General features: G+C 46.7%; 1 protein-coding gene across 1 annotated transcript in view; it reads left to right on the top strand.

The window, feature by feature from the left end:
* The first annotated feature begins 3345 nt into the window (after nt 1-3345).
* rims1b (regulating synaptic membrane exocytosis 1b) overlaps nt 3346-21621 on the top strand; it is a 111200-nt gene continuing 92924 nt past the window's right edge. The window contains exon 1 of the mRNA XM_038967181.1: nt 3346-3515. Within this exon, the coding sequence (XP_038823109.1) occupies nt 3346-3515 (170 nt within the window). The remainder of the gene's footprint in view (nt 3516-21621) is intronic.

Genomic DNA, 21621 nt, shown 5'->3' with positions numbered 1-21621 from the left:
AGTGTTTCCATCGAGGAAGACAATCTGATCCAGTCTGCTGCAGGCCTAGTGTCTCAGGATCTGTCCACTAATGTTGCCATCATGGAGAATGACTTGATTCAGTCTGCTGCAGGCCTAGTGTCTCAGGAGCTGTCTACCAAAGTTGACATAGTGGAGAAAGACCTCATCCAGTCTGCTACAAACCTAATGTCTCAGGATGGTGACTCCACCCCAAGAGCCTCCAACCAACCTGAGGTCCTTGTGGCTGATGTCTCAACCAAGAGAAGTAGTCTAACTATCACTATTTCTATGGTTTCAACCAATAGTTGCCTTGTTGCTTTACATGAAGTTGATGCTAGTGCTACAAGCCTGGAGCAATCTGCTGAGAAAATGTCTACTTCTACTACTGATGTCAACGACATCTCAACTGCTGCTGCCAAGAAGAAGAAGAGGTGTGGATTATTCTCATCTCTCTGGAGAGCTCTCAGGGGGAAGAACAAGAAGCCTGTAAGTAAAAACTCATATACTCTTAGTCTCTTTTGTACTTAATATAATCATTTATCAACTATTTTGACACTAATATCCAGTGTTAATGGCTGTCTGTGAAATAGGTTTTCTATATTTTCTACCCTTTGTTTTTTTTCAGGCTAAAGTGGCTTCCAAGAAAGAGGACGGAATCAACAAGGATGCGAGCAGCCTCACCTGCCACCACAACACGACACAGGGAGATCACTGATGCAGGCACCCACAATGGTGTTCCTATGTTTTATCCCACTTTGTCTTCATCCCCAATCCCTTTCCCCCACCCCACCCGTTTTATCTTCAGTACACTTTTTGTCATTGCATTTGATTGTGTTTGTCTTTCATTGGTATCAATGTCATTGAAAAGGGAAGGGGCTTCGTAGTTCAACTACTTGTCAATAAATCACTGGTTGACCTTCAAACTCCGAATTGAGACAACCGAGGCAAAGACGTCAGCAGGAGGGCAACTGTGACCTTCAGAAATGTGCAATTATGTGAAAAGTTTGTAACCATGTAACAACGCTATTGCGATCAGTTATATCCACATTTTCCGGAGAATAACAGGCATTCTCGCTCGGGGCCTCAAGATGGAGTAGTAAGCACAATTATAATGGTTCCCCTCATAATGATGCTTTTATCAGCTGTTGGATATGGGGATATTCCCATATTAGGAATTCCTGTGGGAGATTTATACCGCGAATAAGTATGATAATTGGACATGGATTGTCTATGGCTACTGAGTATTTCCATCATATGATTCTGTTACGATGAGGTTTACAATGCAGTTGTCTCCTTAGACATTACTGACTCATGGTATTGAAATCTATTACATCACGTTGATGCATCATGAAAACACCCATGTGTGTGTAGGAATTTAAGCACAGGCATAAAGTTTGTTCTTTGTGAGCTATTGTCAGATTAAGATATATAACAGATGATATGACATGGCTATAGTTTAGGTTTTCCCTAATTTTTTAAACCACCACCAACAAATACCAACCCTGTTCTCAATTAAATTCACTATTCCATTCAATTTCTGAGGGCTCTTCTACAAAACAATGTTATGAGAATGAAACCTGAAACCAATAGCCATCTCCATTATTTAGGTTACAGCAAGAGGCTAAAAATATCCAGTTCAGACTGGTAGTAGTCACGACCTAAATTATGACAGAATTCTGCACCACTGGTAGTTGACGTCAATACAGTACAGTCACTTCCTCGGTGACGTAATCGAACGGACTCGGTCGGTAGCATTGCCATCTGGTGGATGGACTCCGACTCGAGCCCCGTAACATTACGTCATTGGAAAGGAACCGATGCCAGTGTTTGGGTCTGGGTTTCAATACAAACGGATGAATAGCCGACCATTAGAACTGATACTCGACAGCAACAACTTGAGCTACAATTAATACGCATTTAGGCTACAGTAAACTCTTAAATAACTACTCAATATGCTTCAGGCGTTTTCTGGAGACTTTTGGGGAATGTTGTGACTAAGAATGTTTCAAATTAATTGAGTGCGCTTCATTGGTAATGAGAAAATAGTTCAATAGTCAGCAAAACAGCGTAGGGGTTTTGACTTCAGTTCATTGACGTTTATGTCAATTCTACTGTATAGACTAGCCAGTATCATGGTCGTCGTGCATTTTTTGTTTAATATATTTCAAAAAGACAAGGGCTCGACAATGAAGTTAATGGATAGATAGCAAAAACTAGCATTAGCTGATTTAAAACGGTTGCAATTATGATACTTATGAGTTGTGCGTAAATGTCTCTGTCCGTGGTGCTGAAATGTTTTTTCTTTATCGTGACTGAGAAACGCATTGCAGGATGTCCATTGTACTGATCCTATTTTATTGACAATCAAATATGTTATTCGATTCTACTGATACACACTGTATGTTCATCCAGCTATATGTTATGTTGAATATTGTTTGAAATATAGCTGGTAAGAGTGATTGTCATTTGCAGCTCTGACGCAACTTTCAGGAATCAAACTGAACGTTGATAAAGTCTAAGACGTTGAACTCTCAGACAGAACCCAGTTTAGCGTTTCCTGTGGATCAATATTTTACAGAAGCCTTAACGGTCAATTAATGTTGGCGCTATAACGACGGGAACGCGCACTATTTTTGGTTCATATTTGCAGGTGTGTGTGTGTGGTGCCAGCCAGGGTGGCGTGACTCCTGAAATAAGTGAGTTTGGAAAAAGTGTTGTTTTTGCATGTGGCGAGAGAGAGAGACCCATTCTCAAATTCGTAAAAGCGCGTGCACAATCATAAGGAAGATGCGAGCTCTAGGGGGCTACATTCCCATTGACTGTTCCATCTCCCTGTCAGTGGCAGCAACATTAGCAGTGCCGAGGCGGTGGCAGCACTGAGAGAGAGAGAGAGAGGGGGGAACGCAACACACAGACTCCACCTAACTTTACCACGGTCCAACATCACCGAGCCCGTGTCCGGTGGCGCGAGGGCATCACAGCTCAAAGCCAGTCCACCCAGAGGGTTCCTCGGCTTGCTTGTGTCATCTCTTGGCGTGGAGATGGGCTTCCCGTAAAACCGGCGGTGGTGGAGGGGAGAGGCGGGCCGGCGGGGGGTGGGGGGGAGAAGCGAGAGACTAGAGAGTGAGGAGGTGGAGAGAAAAAAAGCCGAGGAGGACGAGAAACAAAAGCACAACCGTGGGTGCCTGCAACAACCATGAGCAGCGGCGGCTTGCCCTATTCACCAGAGCTGCTGCTCTACCCGTGGACTATGTCGTGAGGTGTGGCTCGCAACGCTAAGCAGCAGGGATTCTGTCAGTCGAAACGACAGTAGCAAGCCAAGGAGGGGTGCTGCTGGTGGAAAAGATGTCGACCGCCTCGGTGGGGCCCCAGGGCGGCCCTCGCCCACCCACCGCGCCGCCGACCGTTCCCGAACTGCCGGACCTCAGCCATCTCACGGAGGAGGAGAGGAAAATAATCATGGCCGTGATGGATCGGCAGAAGGAGGAAGAGGAGAAAGAGGAAGCCGTGTTAAAGTAAGGGCTACATTTCCTTTCCCTGAACGGTGGTCGGTGGAACCCCGAACGCACCACTCGCAAACGCAACACCCCCATTCACGAGCGAGGTGTCTGTTTCCAGAAGGCAGACGCACGAGCGGCCATCCGCCACCTATTAGTTCCAGTATGTTACCAATATGCCCGTCGTTTACCATTGTAGTCACATTTCACACCCATTCAACCACCACAACCCGTTGCATCCCCTATTGTTCCCTAATACTGGGCTATAATTTCCGTATAGCCTACAGATGTTATAGCCCACGCTCACGGTGTTCCCTTGCTTGCCACTATATGAATAATTCACACCAGGTTGGATACTGGGGTTCGTTTTGGGATTCGGCTATTCATGAGGGGGGGGGGGGGGGGGGGGGGGGATCACAGTTTATAGGCCTGTCAATGCTTTAGCTTTGCTCAAATCCAATATAGGCTATGCGCTCTTCTCCAAAGCCCCCATAAGGAACGTCAGGTGTAGCCTAGCCTATATGATTGAAATTCATCCTAGTGTGGACATAGCCTACAAGGTGAATAGCTAATCAAGGTGTCCTCGCCGTGAAAGTCGATGGTGATGGAGGTGGTCATTGATAAGGACGGGGAAATCGGGTCAAACGAGATACAGGTGTAGCCTCGCGCGGGTGGCGGAGGAGGGGAGACGGGGTGTACCAGTGGGGGAGCACTGGATGAATCATACCACAGGACTGCGTGCCCCCTCCCTCCCTGAATCTTTCCATCTCTTCCTCCTCTCCCAAAGTATTTTTTTGTTTTGTTGCTTTGACACCGCCGCGTACACAACCGACATCACCACCTTACCGAAGCAGCTTGATGGCTGGCAAGGCTTGGTAGCTGTCCTTAACACAACATCAACGGTGTGCAAGATATCGAACTGTTGCTGTTTATGACACCTGTTGCTGTTTATGACACCGTCGTAGTCCAACAAGATGATGGTGACATTAAAACTCTATTGATGCTTCATTGCGAGCCTGGCACAAACCATTCGTATTTTATGCTCGACAATCGTGTTACACCGGTGTCGTGCCATTTTCCCCTCCCCTCGGCGATGAGTGAGAGTGGGTGCGGTTGCACTGGTTGGACATCTCACCATGTGATGTAAGGCCGGGCTTTCGAGCTAAGCATGATAGGGGGAATTGAAGCTCGACCAGTTATAGCCAATGTCTGGTTTTAAAACGCCTCAAACCAGTCTAAATTCAACTGATATCGAATGAATCAGTTATTGGGCCTATTTTATTCGGAAACCGTGTATGCAGCGTGTAGGTGCCGTGCGCCTCTCGTGTTCAGCTCTAGTCCACTGTTGGCCTAAACATCTATTCTGTGCTCCTTCCCCCGTGAACAGATGCATAGGTTATTCTTTGGTTTTCCCACCGGTCGGTTCCCAACACAATGCAATGAGGTGAATGAAAGTCGCTTATATAATTTTGCATCAGACCATCTTAACGAGATCGTATGGTAGTAGGGAACATCCATAGTGCACTACGTGACTCATGCTGTGTTACAAATATTCACTTTGCTCATCCTCGCCGAAGGCTCCATCGAGTCGAATTTCCAACAGCAATACACTATGTAAGATATCTAGCCTGTTCAAAGTGCTTTTTGACATCCTTGTTTGCTGCAATTGCATTGCACTGTTTCATTTCCTGGTTGAAGTCTGGGGGAGCCAGGGTTGGAGCTATCTCGTGCCTCAGGAGAGAAAGTGATGTATTTCATGTTCCATGAGGCTTGAGCCATCCACAGCTTCTGTAAATAATGCCCTCATCATTTAGCCAATCATTTATATGATGATCCATGCACACCCAAAGGTCATGGCCAGTTGCTGTGCTGTTGCTGTGGCTCTGTGTGCACAGTTGCACATTATTCACTTTGAATATGAGAAGCTGTCATGTGTTGGCGGCTCTCAAGGTATGTAGTGGTTCAGTGCTTCCAAGAGAAATGGTATAGAATCACAATAGCTTGTGTCCGGAATGTTTATGGCATGTGGGAGAATAGGGAATAGAGAGAGTGTGTGTGTGTGTGACAGAGAGACAGAGAGAGAGAGAGAGAGAGAGAGAGAGAGAGAGAGAGAGAGAAAGAGACAGAAATAAATAATGTAAGAAAGAAAAAAAGAAAGAGAGTGAGAGAGAGAGAGACTGGGGCTGTATGTGAACTTTCCATGGATTCTGCAGGCATTCCCATTCTTCCTGTGCATCAGGGGCGCAACTTTGGTTTTAGAAGTGGGGGGGACCTAATTATATATTTTTTTATCCAGTCGGATAAACACTCCAAACAGCCTACCAGACTGCTCAGAGGCGTCCACATGGTCCTAAAGTACACCTTGTTTTGTATCGCATTCCAATGATAAAACTGGGGCGGGGGAGGGACAATGATAAGAATAAGAATGTGGGGGGAGGGACATGTCCCCGTCCCCAGTGAAAGTTGCGCCCCTGCTGTGCATCATGGGATGCATTGGGGAGACACACATTACTCAGACACGCAAGGTCAGAACCATTCACACTGGGCACAGGCGTCAATTCAACGTCTATTCCACGTTGGTTCAATGTCATTTGATTGAGATGATGTGGAAACAACGTTGATGCAACCAGTGTGTGCCCAGTGGGTTGTTGCACATCATTACTAAACTCATATATTTCCATTGAGCATTTAACTTCTAATACAGTCTAGTAGTATGGCATTGTGATCAGGGTCTTTTGAATAGACAGGGCAAGCATTAGGCCTATGGACCCACGTTCTTGGCATGCGGCCATCCAACAGATGACTTTCCCTAATTCACTTCAGCTCAGTGAACGTTTCCGATGAACAATGAACAATGTAGCACATGATTATTACACGTGCAATAGATGATATCAAGCTAGTCTGTCGTGACAATGATATAACATGGCCACACAGGCCCTCCCGACTGTTCTGGGTGTTATTCATTAGACACCAAACGGAAGAAAACAGACCGAAACGGGGAGGTACCACCTGCACTTGTCCAATAAGAAATTGTCATTTTTGTTTCCCGTTGCGAAACGTTTTGCTACGGTGTGCACTAATGAATATGACCCAGGTGTTCTTATGGTACCTGGGAGCTAAGCAGCTGGTGATAAACTGATAGGTTCCTGTATCTCACCACCTCCACCTCCGTCATGGGAGAGGCCAGTGTGTCCAGGTCTGTTGCCCAGCCCAGAGGCCTCATCCTGGACTAATGATTACCCCTTAGGTCAGCCTGTGGGAACAGAGCACCTGGAGCTTCTGGTCTTAATACTGGTGCTACTGTATCTGTACCATGGGTGATTCATCTCTGTAGGTGTTGTTGCAGCAGATGCAGCAGGTGAAGAAAGATGACGTGGTCTATTGACTTTCTCTATCCTGTCCTATGTAAAAGATTTTAAAAAAGGTGTGAAATGTGCAACTTCACACTATGTTGATGTGCAAGACCATTACTGTCCTCTGAATCAGGGTGGTGGACACGTGGCTTAAGAGAGATGGTATTACTGGACACTATAGACATGGTTGAGAGTGCAGTAGGAGTGCTGAGCACCATTCGAACACGCTAATAAGCAGGACTGAACTGAACACTGAACTAGCATGCTCAAAGAATTTACAGCATTTAGCATTTAGCAGTTAGCTACCGCCCCAATGTGGTGAAACAACACCTGCTAACGAAACAGGAAATCTCCCCCTTAGAGCATTTGTGGTTTCCGTAAAGTAAATATAGAAACCCCTTTCAAATATTGATGAGCTAACAGAGGTTGTAGAGTTTCTTAGAGGGGTGTATGAAGCAGAGGGAGAGAGATGGAGAGAGAGGAAGAGCCCTCATCATCAAAGATGGCGGAAGAGAGGAAGCCTAGAGTATAGTGGATGGAAGGATTTGGAGGGTTTAGGATTAGAGGGGTACCAGGGAGAGCGCGAGTGTACACACACACACACACACACACACACACACACACACACACACACACACACACACACACACAGTGCCAATCTCTGCTTCACATGGCTCCAGAGGGCCCCCAGAGCACAGAGTGCATCAGAAGGCCATGCAGGCACCACCCAGCCATAGGTCACTGTTAGACAGGTATACAAGGGCAAGACGTGTAGCTGAGGTTAGTATGGAGGTTGTAGGGAGGAGATGGGAATGGATGTCTGGAATATCCAGTTATTTTCCCCCTCTGTGTTGAGGCTACAATGACGTGAAGACTGTTGTGTAGGAGACAGTCACTTGCAAATACACATAAATACACATTCACATACATGTACAAGTCTCTCAAACATGCACATGCTCTGTGTACACCGTCCCACCCACCTAACACACAAACCCACTATGTGTGTATCCACAGCTGTGTCGGCTGCAGAGCTGGGAGGGCTGTGATGTGATTATTGATTGACAGACAGGGTCGGTGGTTGATGTTGACGTGGAGCGGGTGTCAGACCTGGTGGTGCACCCCGAAGGCTGCTGGGGGTTAGCTATGTCCTCCCTGGGAATATTTTGGCTTTTGTCAGCTTCTGACTGGCATACAGCGACACACACACACACACACACACACACACACACACACACACACACACACACACACACACACACACACACACACACACACACACACACACACACACACACACACACACACACAGCTTGTGCTTCTATGGGACTGAGACACCTGGTGTGTTTGTTCCAGACTGCGTACTCAGCTACTATACTAACATACATGCTGTGACACATCCTGTGACTGGTCCCTGATGTAATGATATCAAATGCTTAGATTCATCTCTGCATTTTATTATGAGTAGTAATGCTTATGATTTGTTATCGAGATACTGTATGTTCTGTAACCCCCCCTATGGTAATAACCTGGGTTCTGAGTTCCTTCGTCAAGTCATGCAGTTGTAACTATTTGTCCATGTGTGGGATCAGCACCAGCTGAAAGGGTTGCCATGCCAACTCCTATTCCCTTCTGCCTTCTCATCTCCCCCTCTCTCTCTCCGTCCCACCTCCCTTTCCCCCCTGCTGTGTCTCAGTGTCTCTAGTGTTCCTGGCTGGTTACTCCTGCCTCCTTCTACCCCCAAAATAACCCCTTTTCACCCCCCTACCCCCTATCCCTCATCATCCCTCTTCCCATCCTCCACCCTCCTGCTGTGTCTCAATGTCCCCATGTTTCCGGCTGGTTACTCTCCTCTTCCCAGCAATTAGCGTTGTTCTGCTGTGGAGCTTCCTCTGCAGGCTGGAGGGAGGTAACTGACCATAACCACAGACACACACACACACACACACACACACACACACACACACACACACACACACACACACACACACACACACACACACACACACACACACACACACACACAGACACACCCACACACATACACACATAGAGAGAGAGAGAGAGACAGAGGGGGGGGGGGGGGGGGATGAATGGGGGAGAGAGAGGGGGAGGGGAGGAGAGGGGAACGAGAGAGGGGGAAAGATGGCATGGTGGGAAGGTGGAGAGAGAGAGGGATAAGGGGGGAGGGGAGGGAGAAAGACATAGGGGAAATGGAGAGAATGAGCGTAGAGATTTCTCTGTGTGGTTTAATTCTCACGACTGGAGGGAATGGTGAGGAGGGAGGATGTGTCCTTGGTGATGAACTCTGAACTCTTCCTGACTTATGTAGGTCTCCTGTTTCTGCCTTTAACATTTCTTCTGGCACAAGAACTGTGAGTTATAGCGACAGTATCCTATTTCATAATATTTTATATTGTTGGCACCCGTGACAGCTGGTTGGTGAATTGGGGATTTTTCCATTAAACATGGGGTCACACATTAATTGGGTAGAAAAACAGCCTTACCTCTTCAGGGATACATGCCCAGGAAGTCATGTGAAGCCAGGTTCTAAACACTTATATGGCCAGACACTTTACACCGTCACAACAGGTCCCCAAATCGTTCCCATGAGGGGAAATAAATACCCTCCGTCTCTAGACATGAAAGTATTCCCTCTCTTCTGATATCTCACAGTTCAAATAAACACAAACTGCTATTTTTTCTTAATCAGAGAGCTGAAGGTTTCAAGGTTTCCGGGAGAAAAATGTTAATGTTGAATTATGGAAGCTCTGGAAATAGCTCACACTTGGAAGCGGCCTCCTGAAATATTTAAATATACAGTTTGCTTGCTCTGGCTATGCTGTTGATGTCCCACATCTTTAACCTGTTTCAGTTTCCCCTCCGTTGTTGAATTTCTCCTAAATAGAAGTGTATATTTATTGGGCATGGCTTTGTTTATGTCTGTCTGTGTGTGTGTGTGTGTGTGTGTGTGTGTGTGTGTGTGTGTGTGTGTGTGTGTGTGTGTGTGTGTGTGTGTGTGTGTGTTTGTGTGTGTGTGTGTGTGAGTACTTGTATGCGTCCATCAGTGGTTGTGCATGTGTGTGTCTGTGTGTGTGTGTGTGTATGTGTGTGTGTAACTTGTCAATGCCTCAACGCTTATTATGAGAAGATCAAAACTACCTTGATGTGGTGTTCTGTCTACCTGATGCATTTCTGAGCTGTTTGAACAGGGCCCCAGTTGTCTTCATAGAAACTTCCATTCTTGAAGACTGGGGCCCTGTTCAAATAGTCAGAAACTTTTATTATACACACCAGCATCTGGCAAAAAACGTTGCATCTCCCTGCTAACACACACAAACACACGCACGCGCACACTATGGTTGATGTGTCTGTATTTAGTGGATGTTGGCTCTCACACAATCTTTACTTTTAATTAGAATAACTCAGAGGCACTTGGGTGTAACTGAAACACCTGGAGGAACGATCAAGTGTGGAAGGAGCACAGTATGTGTGTGTGAGTGAGAGAGTTGCGTCAGTGTGTGTGTATGTGAGTTGTGTTAATGTGTGTGTTTGTGTCAGTGTGTGTGTGTGTGTGTGTGTGTGTGTGTGTGTGTGTGTGTGTGTGTGTGTGTGTGTGTGTGTGTGTGTGTGTGTGTGTGTGCACGACTGTCTTCTCAGTGGGGTGTAATTTCTCTATGCGGCAAGCAGCTCAGGTGGAACTCGGCTGCATGTCAAGGAATAGCTGCCCATTCTGTTCATTTTGTCTTGCAACATTTTGTTTCCACAGCAATTTTGCACAGCAATAATCACTGTGGTGTGTGTGTGTGTATGTATCAGGATCATAGAGAGTTCAAGGTATGTATTTATTTGTGTACTCTATGTACGTTATTAGGGTCATTAGTAGTTCAGTGTGTGTTCCCTCTATCTCTGGTGGGAAAAGGCCTCCTGCCTTTGTCTGTGTGGTTACATCTGAGCTCCACTGCATCCTGGTTAATCATTTTCTGTTCCTCGTACTCAACTCCTCCTGATATTTGAATAGAGTTTATATGTGTTGTTGAGATACAGTTTATCAGTGGCCAGTTTATTAGGTACACCCGTCTTGTACCGGGTTGGACCTCCCCCCTTTGTCTCCAGAACTGCCTGAATTCTCTGGGGCATGGAAACGTTGCTCAATTGGTATCAAGGGACCTAACGTGTGCCAGGAAAACATTACCCACACCATTACAACACCAACACCAGCCTGTACCGTTGACACCAGGCAGGATGGGGCCATGGACTCATGCTACTTACGGCAAATCCTGACTCTGCCATCAGCATTACACAAGAGAAACTGGGATTCGTTGGACCAGTCAATGTTTTTCCACTCCTCAATAGTCAAGTGTTGGAGATCGCGTATCCACTGGAGCTGCTTCTTCTTCTTGCCTCTGGTGTCAAAGGTTGCATGTTCGAATCCAGTACTAGACAATTGTCCCCAACTTTTACCTTAACCATTCCGAGTTAATGCCTAACCTTAAGACTTCAAAGGTTATGCCTAAATTTAACCCTTTAAAAATTCTTAGTTAATGCCTAAACTTAAAGGGGAACTTAACCCTGGGGGAATCTGGGCTTGTTTTCATCATGTTTGAGGCATTTCTAGGTCAGTGTGATGTGTTTCACATATAATTGCCCAGGAGGAAGGCAGGTCAGGGCTTCGCGCGCTGAATGATACACCCTATGACGGCTTCAAGTGTGTTGATGATGGGGCGTGAGATCTAAAAAGTAATGTAGTCTCGCTTTGTGGCATTTCGCAAAGGCTCTATGTTATACTGATTGCACTATAGGTTTCTGTAGGTGTAGATATGATTCTCTTTGTTCGAAAGAGTCATTGGGCATTTTTCAGCGATGTTCCTGTTGGCGGATTCATTGCTAAATACACAAGCAGAGAACAACATTTCAGTCTCTGAAAAACGACAACTTGTGTTGGGCGGTGCTTCATGCTCTGGCCCCGATTCTCCACAAAGGCTGGCTTTTTGAAAAGGAGGCGGACACTACCGTAACAACAATCCTTTGGGCAAAACCGAAAGAGCTGACCAGACACAATGGCTTCAAGTGATTCCTCTCATCAACACGAATTCGACGATGGAGCATCTATTAGCTTCATGGTGACATTCAACCATACATGTTTCAACTGGAATATAGCAAAGAGGATTCGAAACAAAGAGTTGCATTTAGCTAACATTAGAAGCTTAGCTCCCAAGTGGCACAGCGGTCTAAGGCACTGCATCTCAGTGCTAGAGGCGTCACTACAGACCCTTGTTTGATTACAGGCTGTATCATAACCGGCTATGATTGGTAGTCCCATAGGGCGGCGCACAATTGGCCCAGCGTCGTCCGGGTTAGGGGTTGGCTGGGGTAGGCCGTCATTATATATAATAATTTGTTCTTAACTGACTTGCCTAGTTAGATAAAAGTTAAATAAAAATATAAAGCTACAGCCGATGCCAGCTAACTTGTTATGCAACACAGCTCGCATTTGTAACTTTTTAGCAAACATGTAACATCAGCAACTGAAAACTATTTTACTAGCTAGTTATTCTGGTGGTTAATTTCGGTATTATCAAATGAGGAGAGACAAAATTTTCGCACAAGTCAGAGTTATACTTAAACTAAATCTTTATTCACTTATTAATAAGGAGAGCAGGTCACACCACACCCACACAAGTGAATGATGTGAGTGCTCTACAATAACAATGGCTGGTCGACGAACCACACTTAGATGATTCGCTGAGAGCCCCGACACAAAGGATACAAACACCTTTAATAGCAAAGATACACCACCTTAGTCTACATGACAAACAACAGATGTGTGGAATGGGTCACAAGGTTAGGATTTGTATGAAAGATACTAATAATTCACAGCAGACAGTATCTGCTGTAAAGACCAGGGTCTGGCTCCCAACACAAGCTTCATCTCATAATTATCCATACCCGAGCCATCTCTTCCTGGTACCTTCCAGTCATACCCGAGCCATCTCTTCCTGGTACCTTCCAGTCATACCCGAGCCATCTCTTCCTGGTACCTTCCAGTCATACCCGAGCCATCTCTTCCTGGTACCTTCCAGTCATACCCGAGCCATCTCTTCCTGGTACTTTCCAGTCATACCCGAACCATCTCTTCCTGGTACCTTCCAGTCATACCCGAGCCATCTCTTCCTGGTACCTTCCAGTCATACCCGAGCCATCTCTTCCTAGTACCTTCCAGTCATACCTGAGCCATCTCTTCCTGGTACTTTCCAGTCATACCCGAGCCATCTCTTCCTGGTACCTTCCAGTCATACCCGAGCCATCTCATCCTGGTACCTTCTAGTCATACCCGAGCCATCTCTTCCTGGTACCTTCCAGTCATACCCGAGCCATCACTTCCTGGTACCTTCCAGTCATACCCGAGCCATCTCTTCCTGGTACCTTCCAGTCATACCCGAGCCATCTCTTCCTGGTACCTTCCAGTCATACCCGAGCCATCTCTTCCTGGTACCTTCCAGTCATACCCGAGCCATCACTTCCTTGGACTTTCCAGTCATACCCGAGCCATCTCTTCCTGGTACCTTCCAGTCATACCCGAGCCATCTCTTCCTGGTACCTTCCAGTCATACCCGAGCCATCTCTTCCTGGTACCTTCCAGTCATACCCGAGCCATCACTTCCTGGTACCTTCCAGTCATACCCGAGCCATTACTTCCTGGGACCTTCCAGTCAAACTGGCGCAATCTCCCTCACATGAATGGAATGTGGCCTAAGGCATTGTAAATCTACTTGTCGGCATGAAGCCCCAGAGGCCCACTCTCAGTTCACACAGACACAATATAGTTCTAAGAACCCCCTATTCTGTTGCATAAAACAACCATTTGATGCAATAATAGCATTATAACATAATCTTGTAATTTCACTCTCACACTATGTCACATAATTGATGAAATTGGTTATGATTACGACCGTGGATGCATTTCAATCTCACAAATAGGCATGACTCCAGATAGGATTCCAAACAGATGTAAATAACAAGTATTGCATATCCAGCAAGCTAGCTAGCTACGTTTACTAGCCATCAGTGAGGAGAAACAATAATATAACCATTTACTGTTGGAAATCTCTAAAACTGAAGCTGGTTTTTCTATAAAAATATTTGCCTAAGCATGCTTGATAGACATGGCTGAAAGTAGATACTGTCTGCCTATCTAGGCTCATTTGTATGGTCTGGTCACTGTGAAAAGATTGAATGTTATGCCATATTTCTTTCTATTAGGCTAGATATTGTTGTAAATGTAATCTCTGTGCCTGTGCATATGTTTGCATGTTCAACTAGTCTACCCTAATGGTGATGTTACGCTGGCATAGTTGTTCAAACTGTGCAATGGAGTATAATTTGAGTCTGTTTTTTTTGTCTTACAGACAATATTGTGTGGTGCCTGAGCTTCTTCCTGTTGTGGATTCTAGATACAGAAACACAATTAATTTGCCTGCGTGTGTCACTGTAACAGAACTGTATCTTGTGTACTGTATCCCTCTTGAGGGATTAGACATTATGCTGGATTTCAAGCAGATGACTCATGAGGAGCTGAATGGCAGTTTGATCATGACAACACTCCTCCCACAGCTTTACAAGTATTCCCAGAACTTACTGTATGTTTATTTGGAATGGCAATCACAGTGGGTGCTCTGGTCAGAGGGTGCGCTCACCCCCAACCGCCCGAGACGCCGGCAAGGCAAGGCCCCGCCCTCGGCCCAAAGGAATTTTCCAAGGGCTGGAAAAACCAAGCCCTGCCCGAGTGGGCATGTAACCTTTATTTAACTAGGCAAGACAGTTAAGAACAAATTCTTATTTACAATGATGGCTTACCGGGGAACAGTAGGTTAACTGCCTTGTTCAGGGGCAGAACGACAGATTTTTCTTACCTTGTCAGCTCAGGGATTCAATCCAGCAACCTTTTGGTCCCAATGCTCTAACCACTAGGCTACCTCCCGCCCCTAACTACCAGGACCAGCGCACACACCACTCACAGCATAAAACTACCCATAACCACCAGCACCAGCACACACACCGCTCACAGCATGAAGCCAAACCACAAAACATAAATAAATAATAACAATAATCCCATTCTCACCCCTGATTGGAGGACCTCAAACATTTAACCTGTACATTTCTGTATATACTTACTTCAACACTCATCAATTCCACCCTTCAGACAGACAGATCAACCCCAATAAATCACAGATTTGTCACGTTCCTGACCTGTTTTCTGTTGTTTTGTATGTGTTTAGTTGGTCAGGGCGTGAGTTGGGGTGGGTAGTCTATGTTATGTGTTTTCTATGTTGGGTTAATGTGTTGCCTGGTATGGTTCTCAATTAGAGGCAGGTGTTTGACGTTTCCTCTGATTGAGAACCATATTAAGGTAGGTTGTTCTCACTGTTTGTTGGTGGGTAATTCTGTCACGATTGTCTATGTTGTACGTTTGTAGCTTGTGTGTGCACTTACGTTTATAGCTTCACGATCGTTTGTTGTTTTGTTTCGTTTTGTTATAGTGTTCGTTGCGTGTTTTTCCCTTCTCTAAATAAAAGAGAATGTATTTTGCACACGCTGCGCCTTGGTCCTCTCTCTCACCCATAGACGATCGTGACAAGATTGTTCCCAATAAATCCCCATTCTGTAACGGTGGTTCTCCTCCTCTTCAACCGAAGAGGAGGAGTAGTGATTGAACCAAGGCGCAGCGGGTTGTGAATACATAATTTATTTAAAGAAAAGACGAAAACACGAACTTCACTATAAACTAACAAAACAACAAACGGAGTAGACAGACCTGGACGACGAACTTACATTAAACACGAAGAACGCACGAACAGGGAAAATAGACTACACAAAATGACGATGTACAAAAACAAACCGAACAGTCCCGTATGGTGCGACAAACACTGACACAGGAGACAACCACCCACAACGAACACTGTGAAACAACCTACCTAAATATGACTCTCAATTAGAGGAACGCAAAACACCTGCCTCTAATTAAGAGCCATACCAGGCAACCCTTAAACCAACATAGAAACAGAAAACATAGAATGCCCACCCAAACTCACGTCCTGACCAACTAACACATACAACAAACTAACAGAAATAGGTCAGGAACGTGACATAACCCCCCCCTTAAGGTGCGAACTCCGGGCGCACCAGCACAAAGTCTAGGGGAGGGTCTGGGTGGGCATCTGACCACGGTGGTGGCTCAGGCTCAGGGCGAGGTCCCCACCCCACCATAGTCAATCCCAGCTTACATCTCCCCCTACAAATGACCACCCTCATATTACACCCACTTAATCTTTTGGGTAACATCGAGACAAGGGGCAGCACCGGGATAGAGGGATAGCTCAGGACAGAGGGATAGCTCAGGACATAGGGATAGCTCAGGATAGAGAGGTAGCTCAGGATAGAGAGGTAGCTCAGGATAGAGGGGCAACTCCGGACTGAAAGGCAGCTCCGGACAGAGAGACAGCTCTGGACTGAGGGGCAGTTCTGGACAAATAGCCGCTCTGGGCTGAGGGACAGCTCATGACTGGCTGACGGCTCTGGACGCTCATGGCTGGCTGACGGCTCTGGACGCTCATGGCTGGCTGACGGCTCTGGACGCTCATGGCTGGCTGACGGCTCTGGACGCTCATGGCTGGCTGACGGCTCTGGACGCTCATGGCTGACTGACGGCTCTGGACGCTCATGGCTCACTGACGGCTCTGGCAGATCCTGTCTGGTTGGCGGCTCTGGCAGATCCTGTCTGGTTGGCGGCTCTGGCAGATCCTGTCTGGTTGGCGGCCCTGGCAGATCCTGTCTGGTTGGCGGCTCTGGCAGATCCTGTCTGGTTGGCGGCTCTGGCAGATCCTGACTGACGAATGGCTCTAGCGGCTCCTGACTGACTAACGGCTCTGACGGCTCGGGACAGACGGATGGCTCAGACGGCGCTGGGGAGACGGATGGCTCAGATGGCGCTGGGGAGACGGATGGCTCAGATGGCGCTGAGGAGACGGATGGCTCAGATGGCGCTGCGGAGACGGATGGCTCAGACTGATCCTGTCTGGCGGAAGGCTTTGGCTGCTCCTGTCTGGCGGAAGGCTCTGTAGGCTCATGGCAGACGGGCAGTTCATGCGGCGCTTGGCAGACGGACAGTTCAGGCGCCGTTGGGCAGACGGCAGACTCTGGCCGGCTGAGACGCACTGTAGGCCTGGTGCGTGGTGCCGGAACTGGAGGCACCGGACTGGAGACACGCACTTCAAGCCTAGTGCGGGAAGCAGGGACAGGGCACACTGGACTCTCAAAACGTACTATTTGTCTGGTGCGTGGTACCGGCACTGGTGGCACCGGGCTGAGTGCACGCACATCAGGACGAGTACGGGGAGAAGGAACAGTGTGTACAGGGCTCTGGAGACGCACAGGTGGCTTAGTGCGTGGTGCCGGAACTGGAGGCACCGGACTGGAGACACGCACCATAGAGAGAGTGCGTGGAGGAGGAACAGGGCTCTGGAAACGCACTGGAAGCCTGGTGCGTGGTGTAGGCACTGGTGGTACTGGGCTGGGGCGGGGAGGTAGCGCCGGAAATACCGGACCGTGCAGGCGTATTGGCTCCCTTGAGCACTGAGCCTGCCCAACCTTACCTGGCTGAATGCTCCCCATCGCCCGACCAGTGCGGGGAGGTGGAATAACCCGCACCGGGCTATGTAGGCGAACCGGGGACACCATGCGTAAGGCTGGTGCCATGTAAGCCGGCCCGAGGAGACGTACTGGTGGCCAGATATGAAGGGCCGGCTTCATGACATTTGGCTCAATGCCCAATCTAGCCCTACCAGTGCGGGGAGGTGGAATAACCCGCACTGGGCTATGCACACGTACAGGAGACACCGTGCGCTCTACTGCGTAACACGGTGTCTGCCCGTACTCCCGCTCTCCACGGTTAGCCTGGTAAGTGGGCGCAGGTCTCCTACCTGCCCTTGGCCCACTACCTCTTAGCCCCCCCCCCAAGAAATTTTTGGGTAGTACTCACGGGCTTTTCGGGCTTCCGTGCAAGACGCGTCCCTTCATAACGCCGGTTCCTCTCTCCGATTGCCTCTGCTCTCCTCAGTGCCTCCAGCTGTTCCCATGGGAGGCGATCCCTTCCAGCCAGGATCTCCTCCCATGTGTAGCAACCTTTACCGTCTAATACATCCTCCCATGTCCATTCCTCCTTCTTGTGCTGTCCCTTCCTCCGATTACACCGCTGCTTGGTTCTGGTTAAGAGGTGGGTGGTTCTGTAACGGTGGTTCTCCTCCTCTTCAACCGAAGAGGAGGAGTAGTGATTGAACCAAGGCGCAGCGGGTTGTGAATACATAATTTATTTAAAGAAAAGACGAAAACACGAACTTCACTATAAACGAACAAAACAACAAACGGAGTAGACAGACCTGGACGACGAACTTACATTAAACACGAAGAACGCACGAACAGGGAAAATAGACTACACAAAATGACGATGTACAAAAACAAACCGAACAGTCCCGTATGGTGCGACAAACACTGACACAGGAGACAACCACCCACAACGAACACTGTGAAACAACCTACCTAAATATGACTCTCAATTAGAGGAACGCAAAACACCTGCCTCTAATTAAGAGCCATACCAGGCAACCCTTAAACCAACATAGAAACAGAAAACATAGAATGCCCACCCAAACTCACGTCCTGACCAACTAACACATACAACAAACTAACAGAAATAGGTCAGGAACGTGACACATTCGACCATTTCCTCTCACAATACATCCCTCCATTCTCCCATGGTGTCTCACTAGGAACATATAACATTCTTGTTGAATACCCAGTTCTCTTGAGTTAGCATTAAATAGTGTACACTCCCCTGTATTTTAGAATTGGACACATTTCCAAACATTCTTTGGATATCTGAATGTCTAATATCTGTACAGCTTATATAAATATCTTCTGTGAATCCATAAGGGCAGGCAATTTTCAAAGATTGATAGAAAAACCCATATTTATTTGATGGTGGTTCTACATCAGGGCTCTCCTAACCTGTTCCTGGTGAGACACTGTCCTGTAGGTTTTCACTTCAACTCTAGTCTAGCACACCTGATTCTAATAATTAGCTGGTTGATAAACTGAACCAGGGTAATTACAACTGGGGTGGGAGCGAAAAACCTACAGGAGGGTAGATCTCCGGGAACAGGGTTGGCGACCCCTGTTCTACATGGTCTTATGCTTTGCCACACTGGCTGTGTTTACACAGGCAGCCCAATTCAGACCTTTTTTACACTAATTGGCTTCGGTACACTGGCAATTGTGTTTGGCATTGGGAGCTGGGGAAGCTGAGACTCTTTGTGCTTATGGTGACGGGCCTGTCCTGTCTGCGGTGAACGGCCAGCTGGATAAGACTCTGCCGAAAGTGGTGTAGGGCCTCTTAACCATTAACTGTTTGGTCCTCTTGCAGAAGATTTGCTGGTACTGCGTTTTATACTCTTTGTGGATGGGATGTAGGGCAACACGCCTTTGTTGGTAAAGGTATCAACCGAATGGGACCGGCTAGGGTCTTGTTTAGGGATAATGAGGGGACATTGGGAGCTGCTTTTGAGAGGAAAGATCAGTCAACAAAGTAAATGTGCTGGGGGGGGGGGTAAAGAAGGTGTGAAAAGTCTTAGGAAGGCAGTTCTTACACGATATAAATTGTTGTGTATGGGAGATTGAGGAGAAATGGCACCTCAATCGCTCTCATACACAACAATACATTTACTGTCTAAGCACAACCCTGCACAACCCTGCACAACCAAAAACCCCTTCCTCCTCTCAAAGTACTGTCTGTAAACCTCCCCCAGCCCATTGACAATGACAGTTCATTCTTGTCAATAGTATCCCTTTGCAGGGGAATTTTGTAGACATGTCTTTGTATTGTGTTTTGAGAATCTGCAGAGAAGAATGAGGTGGTTGTGTCAGTGTCCCTTGCTGATTTCTGTCCCACAATCTTGTTGTGCTCCATAACCGCAAAGTGTGTCTGCTCCCTCATGCTTGTGTACACACAATGCCCCCGCTTTGGGATATTTTTCAGCAGGGCACTGTGGAATGACTCCAGATAACCTGAGTTTTACAAAAAGAAAAGGTAAAAAGCGGGGTAGACTAAATTGATGACATGATCTGGAAGGTACTCTGTAGTCCTCAGGCTACCTCTAACCACATGTAACCCCGTAACACAAACACAAACCATACAAACACTACCCAATTCATGTTTTTAACATGCGTACTGTAAATTGATCTATCTTAGCCGTCAGCTTGTAAATATTTTGACCAACTTACCTTAACCCTGTGCAGAACTAGGGGTTGGAAGCACATGTTGGTGGAATCAGATTCTGTACCACCTACAACAAAATACAGAACAGTACACAATTTAACCACCACACTCATTGTATTGATCTCTATTAGACTGGCTAGCTAAGCATTCCTAACATGGATATTTCAATGTTGTCAGCTTGCTGTTAGTTAACTAGCGTCACTAAATTGGCAGCAAGATTACTAGCCAGCTGAGACGGGCTGAGAACAGACTAACCAACCATAGACAATTTATACACTTTCGTCATTACTACCAACACACAAACAGAGAGTGAGTTAGCTAAAGCAATATTTTTTTGTTGTTGTAACGGAGTGTTTTCCAGACAAGGTTGGAATAGATGACTACCAAATTGAAATACCAAATAAGAGTAACATTAGCTAGCTCACAGCAGCTAACGTCAGTCAAAGATAGAAACAACAAACAAACGTGTTTACTTTGCTGAAGGAAGCTACCAGTCTAGCAGTGACTGCCATGGCATAAGTTAAATTGATTGACAGTGTGTATACCTGAAATATAGCTATATGATTTATCTGATGGCTTTCAGAGTTCAATACAGGACTGTAACTTTAGCTAGCTAGCTAACTTACCCAGCTAGTCCAGCTAGGCTAGCAAGCTAGCTAACGTTAGGTTACCACAAGCTGACAATCTTCCGTTTTGTTGTGAAGGTAAAAAATTGATGGTATCGCATCACTTCTCAGCTGTCGTCTAAATTGATTACCCATCAGTTCAGCCTGAAAATCCCTCTGATAATCTTTGGTCACCGCATCATTTTTGACAGCTGCATAATCAGGGTGAATCCCTGGTAGGTAGAACGGTGAAAGGTACCACATTTTGTTTCTTGTTTGTAAATAGCACAACCAGGCACACCACACGGGCATGATGACAAGCAATAGTGAAAAACAAACGCTTCAAAAAAGATATGGCCTAGAGTAGTTCTGAGATTACTGTGTGTTTGTCGTTCCAACTAAACAACACCATTATTCAAGTTTGTGGGCCTCTACCTAGCGTGCTGTATCAGCATATGCTATGAATGCCGGACTTTGTGGTTCACTATGAGCAGGCGAATACACAGGGAGTTGAAACCTCCCGATTCTACCAGTGAAATTAAAATGTGAGAGTTCTAGCTTGTGCCGTTCTGCATACCAATGTTGTACTGCGCCGGTTTTTGCCTGTTTGTGGTCGCCTGTTAGCTTGCACAATTTTTGCCATTCTCTTTCGACCTCTCATCTATGAGCTGTTTTCGCCCACAGGACTGCCACTGACTGGATGTTTTTGTTTGTCGCACCATTCTCGGTAAAAACTAGACACTGTCGTGTGTGAAAAGCCCAGGAGGCCGGCCGTTTCCGAGATACTGGAATCGGCGATCATACCACGCTCAAAGTTGCTTAGGTCACTTGTTTTGCCC

The sequence above is a fragment of the Salvelinus namaycush genome, chromosome 2 (genome assembly GCF_016432855.1).
Source record: "Salvelinus namaycush isolate Seneca chromosome 2, SaNama_1.0, whole genome shotgun sequence".
NCBI lineage: Eukaryota > Metazoa > Chordata > Actinopteri > Salmoniformes > Salmonidae > Salvelinus > Salvelinus namaycush.
The sequence above is the reverse complement of the archived record's forward strand: the minus strand, read 5'-3'. Positions and strand labels throughout refer to the sequence as shown.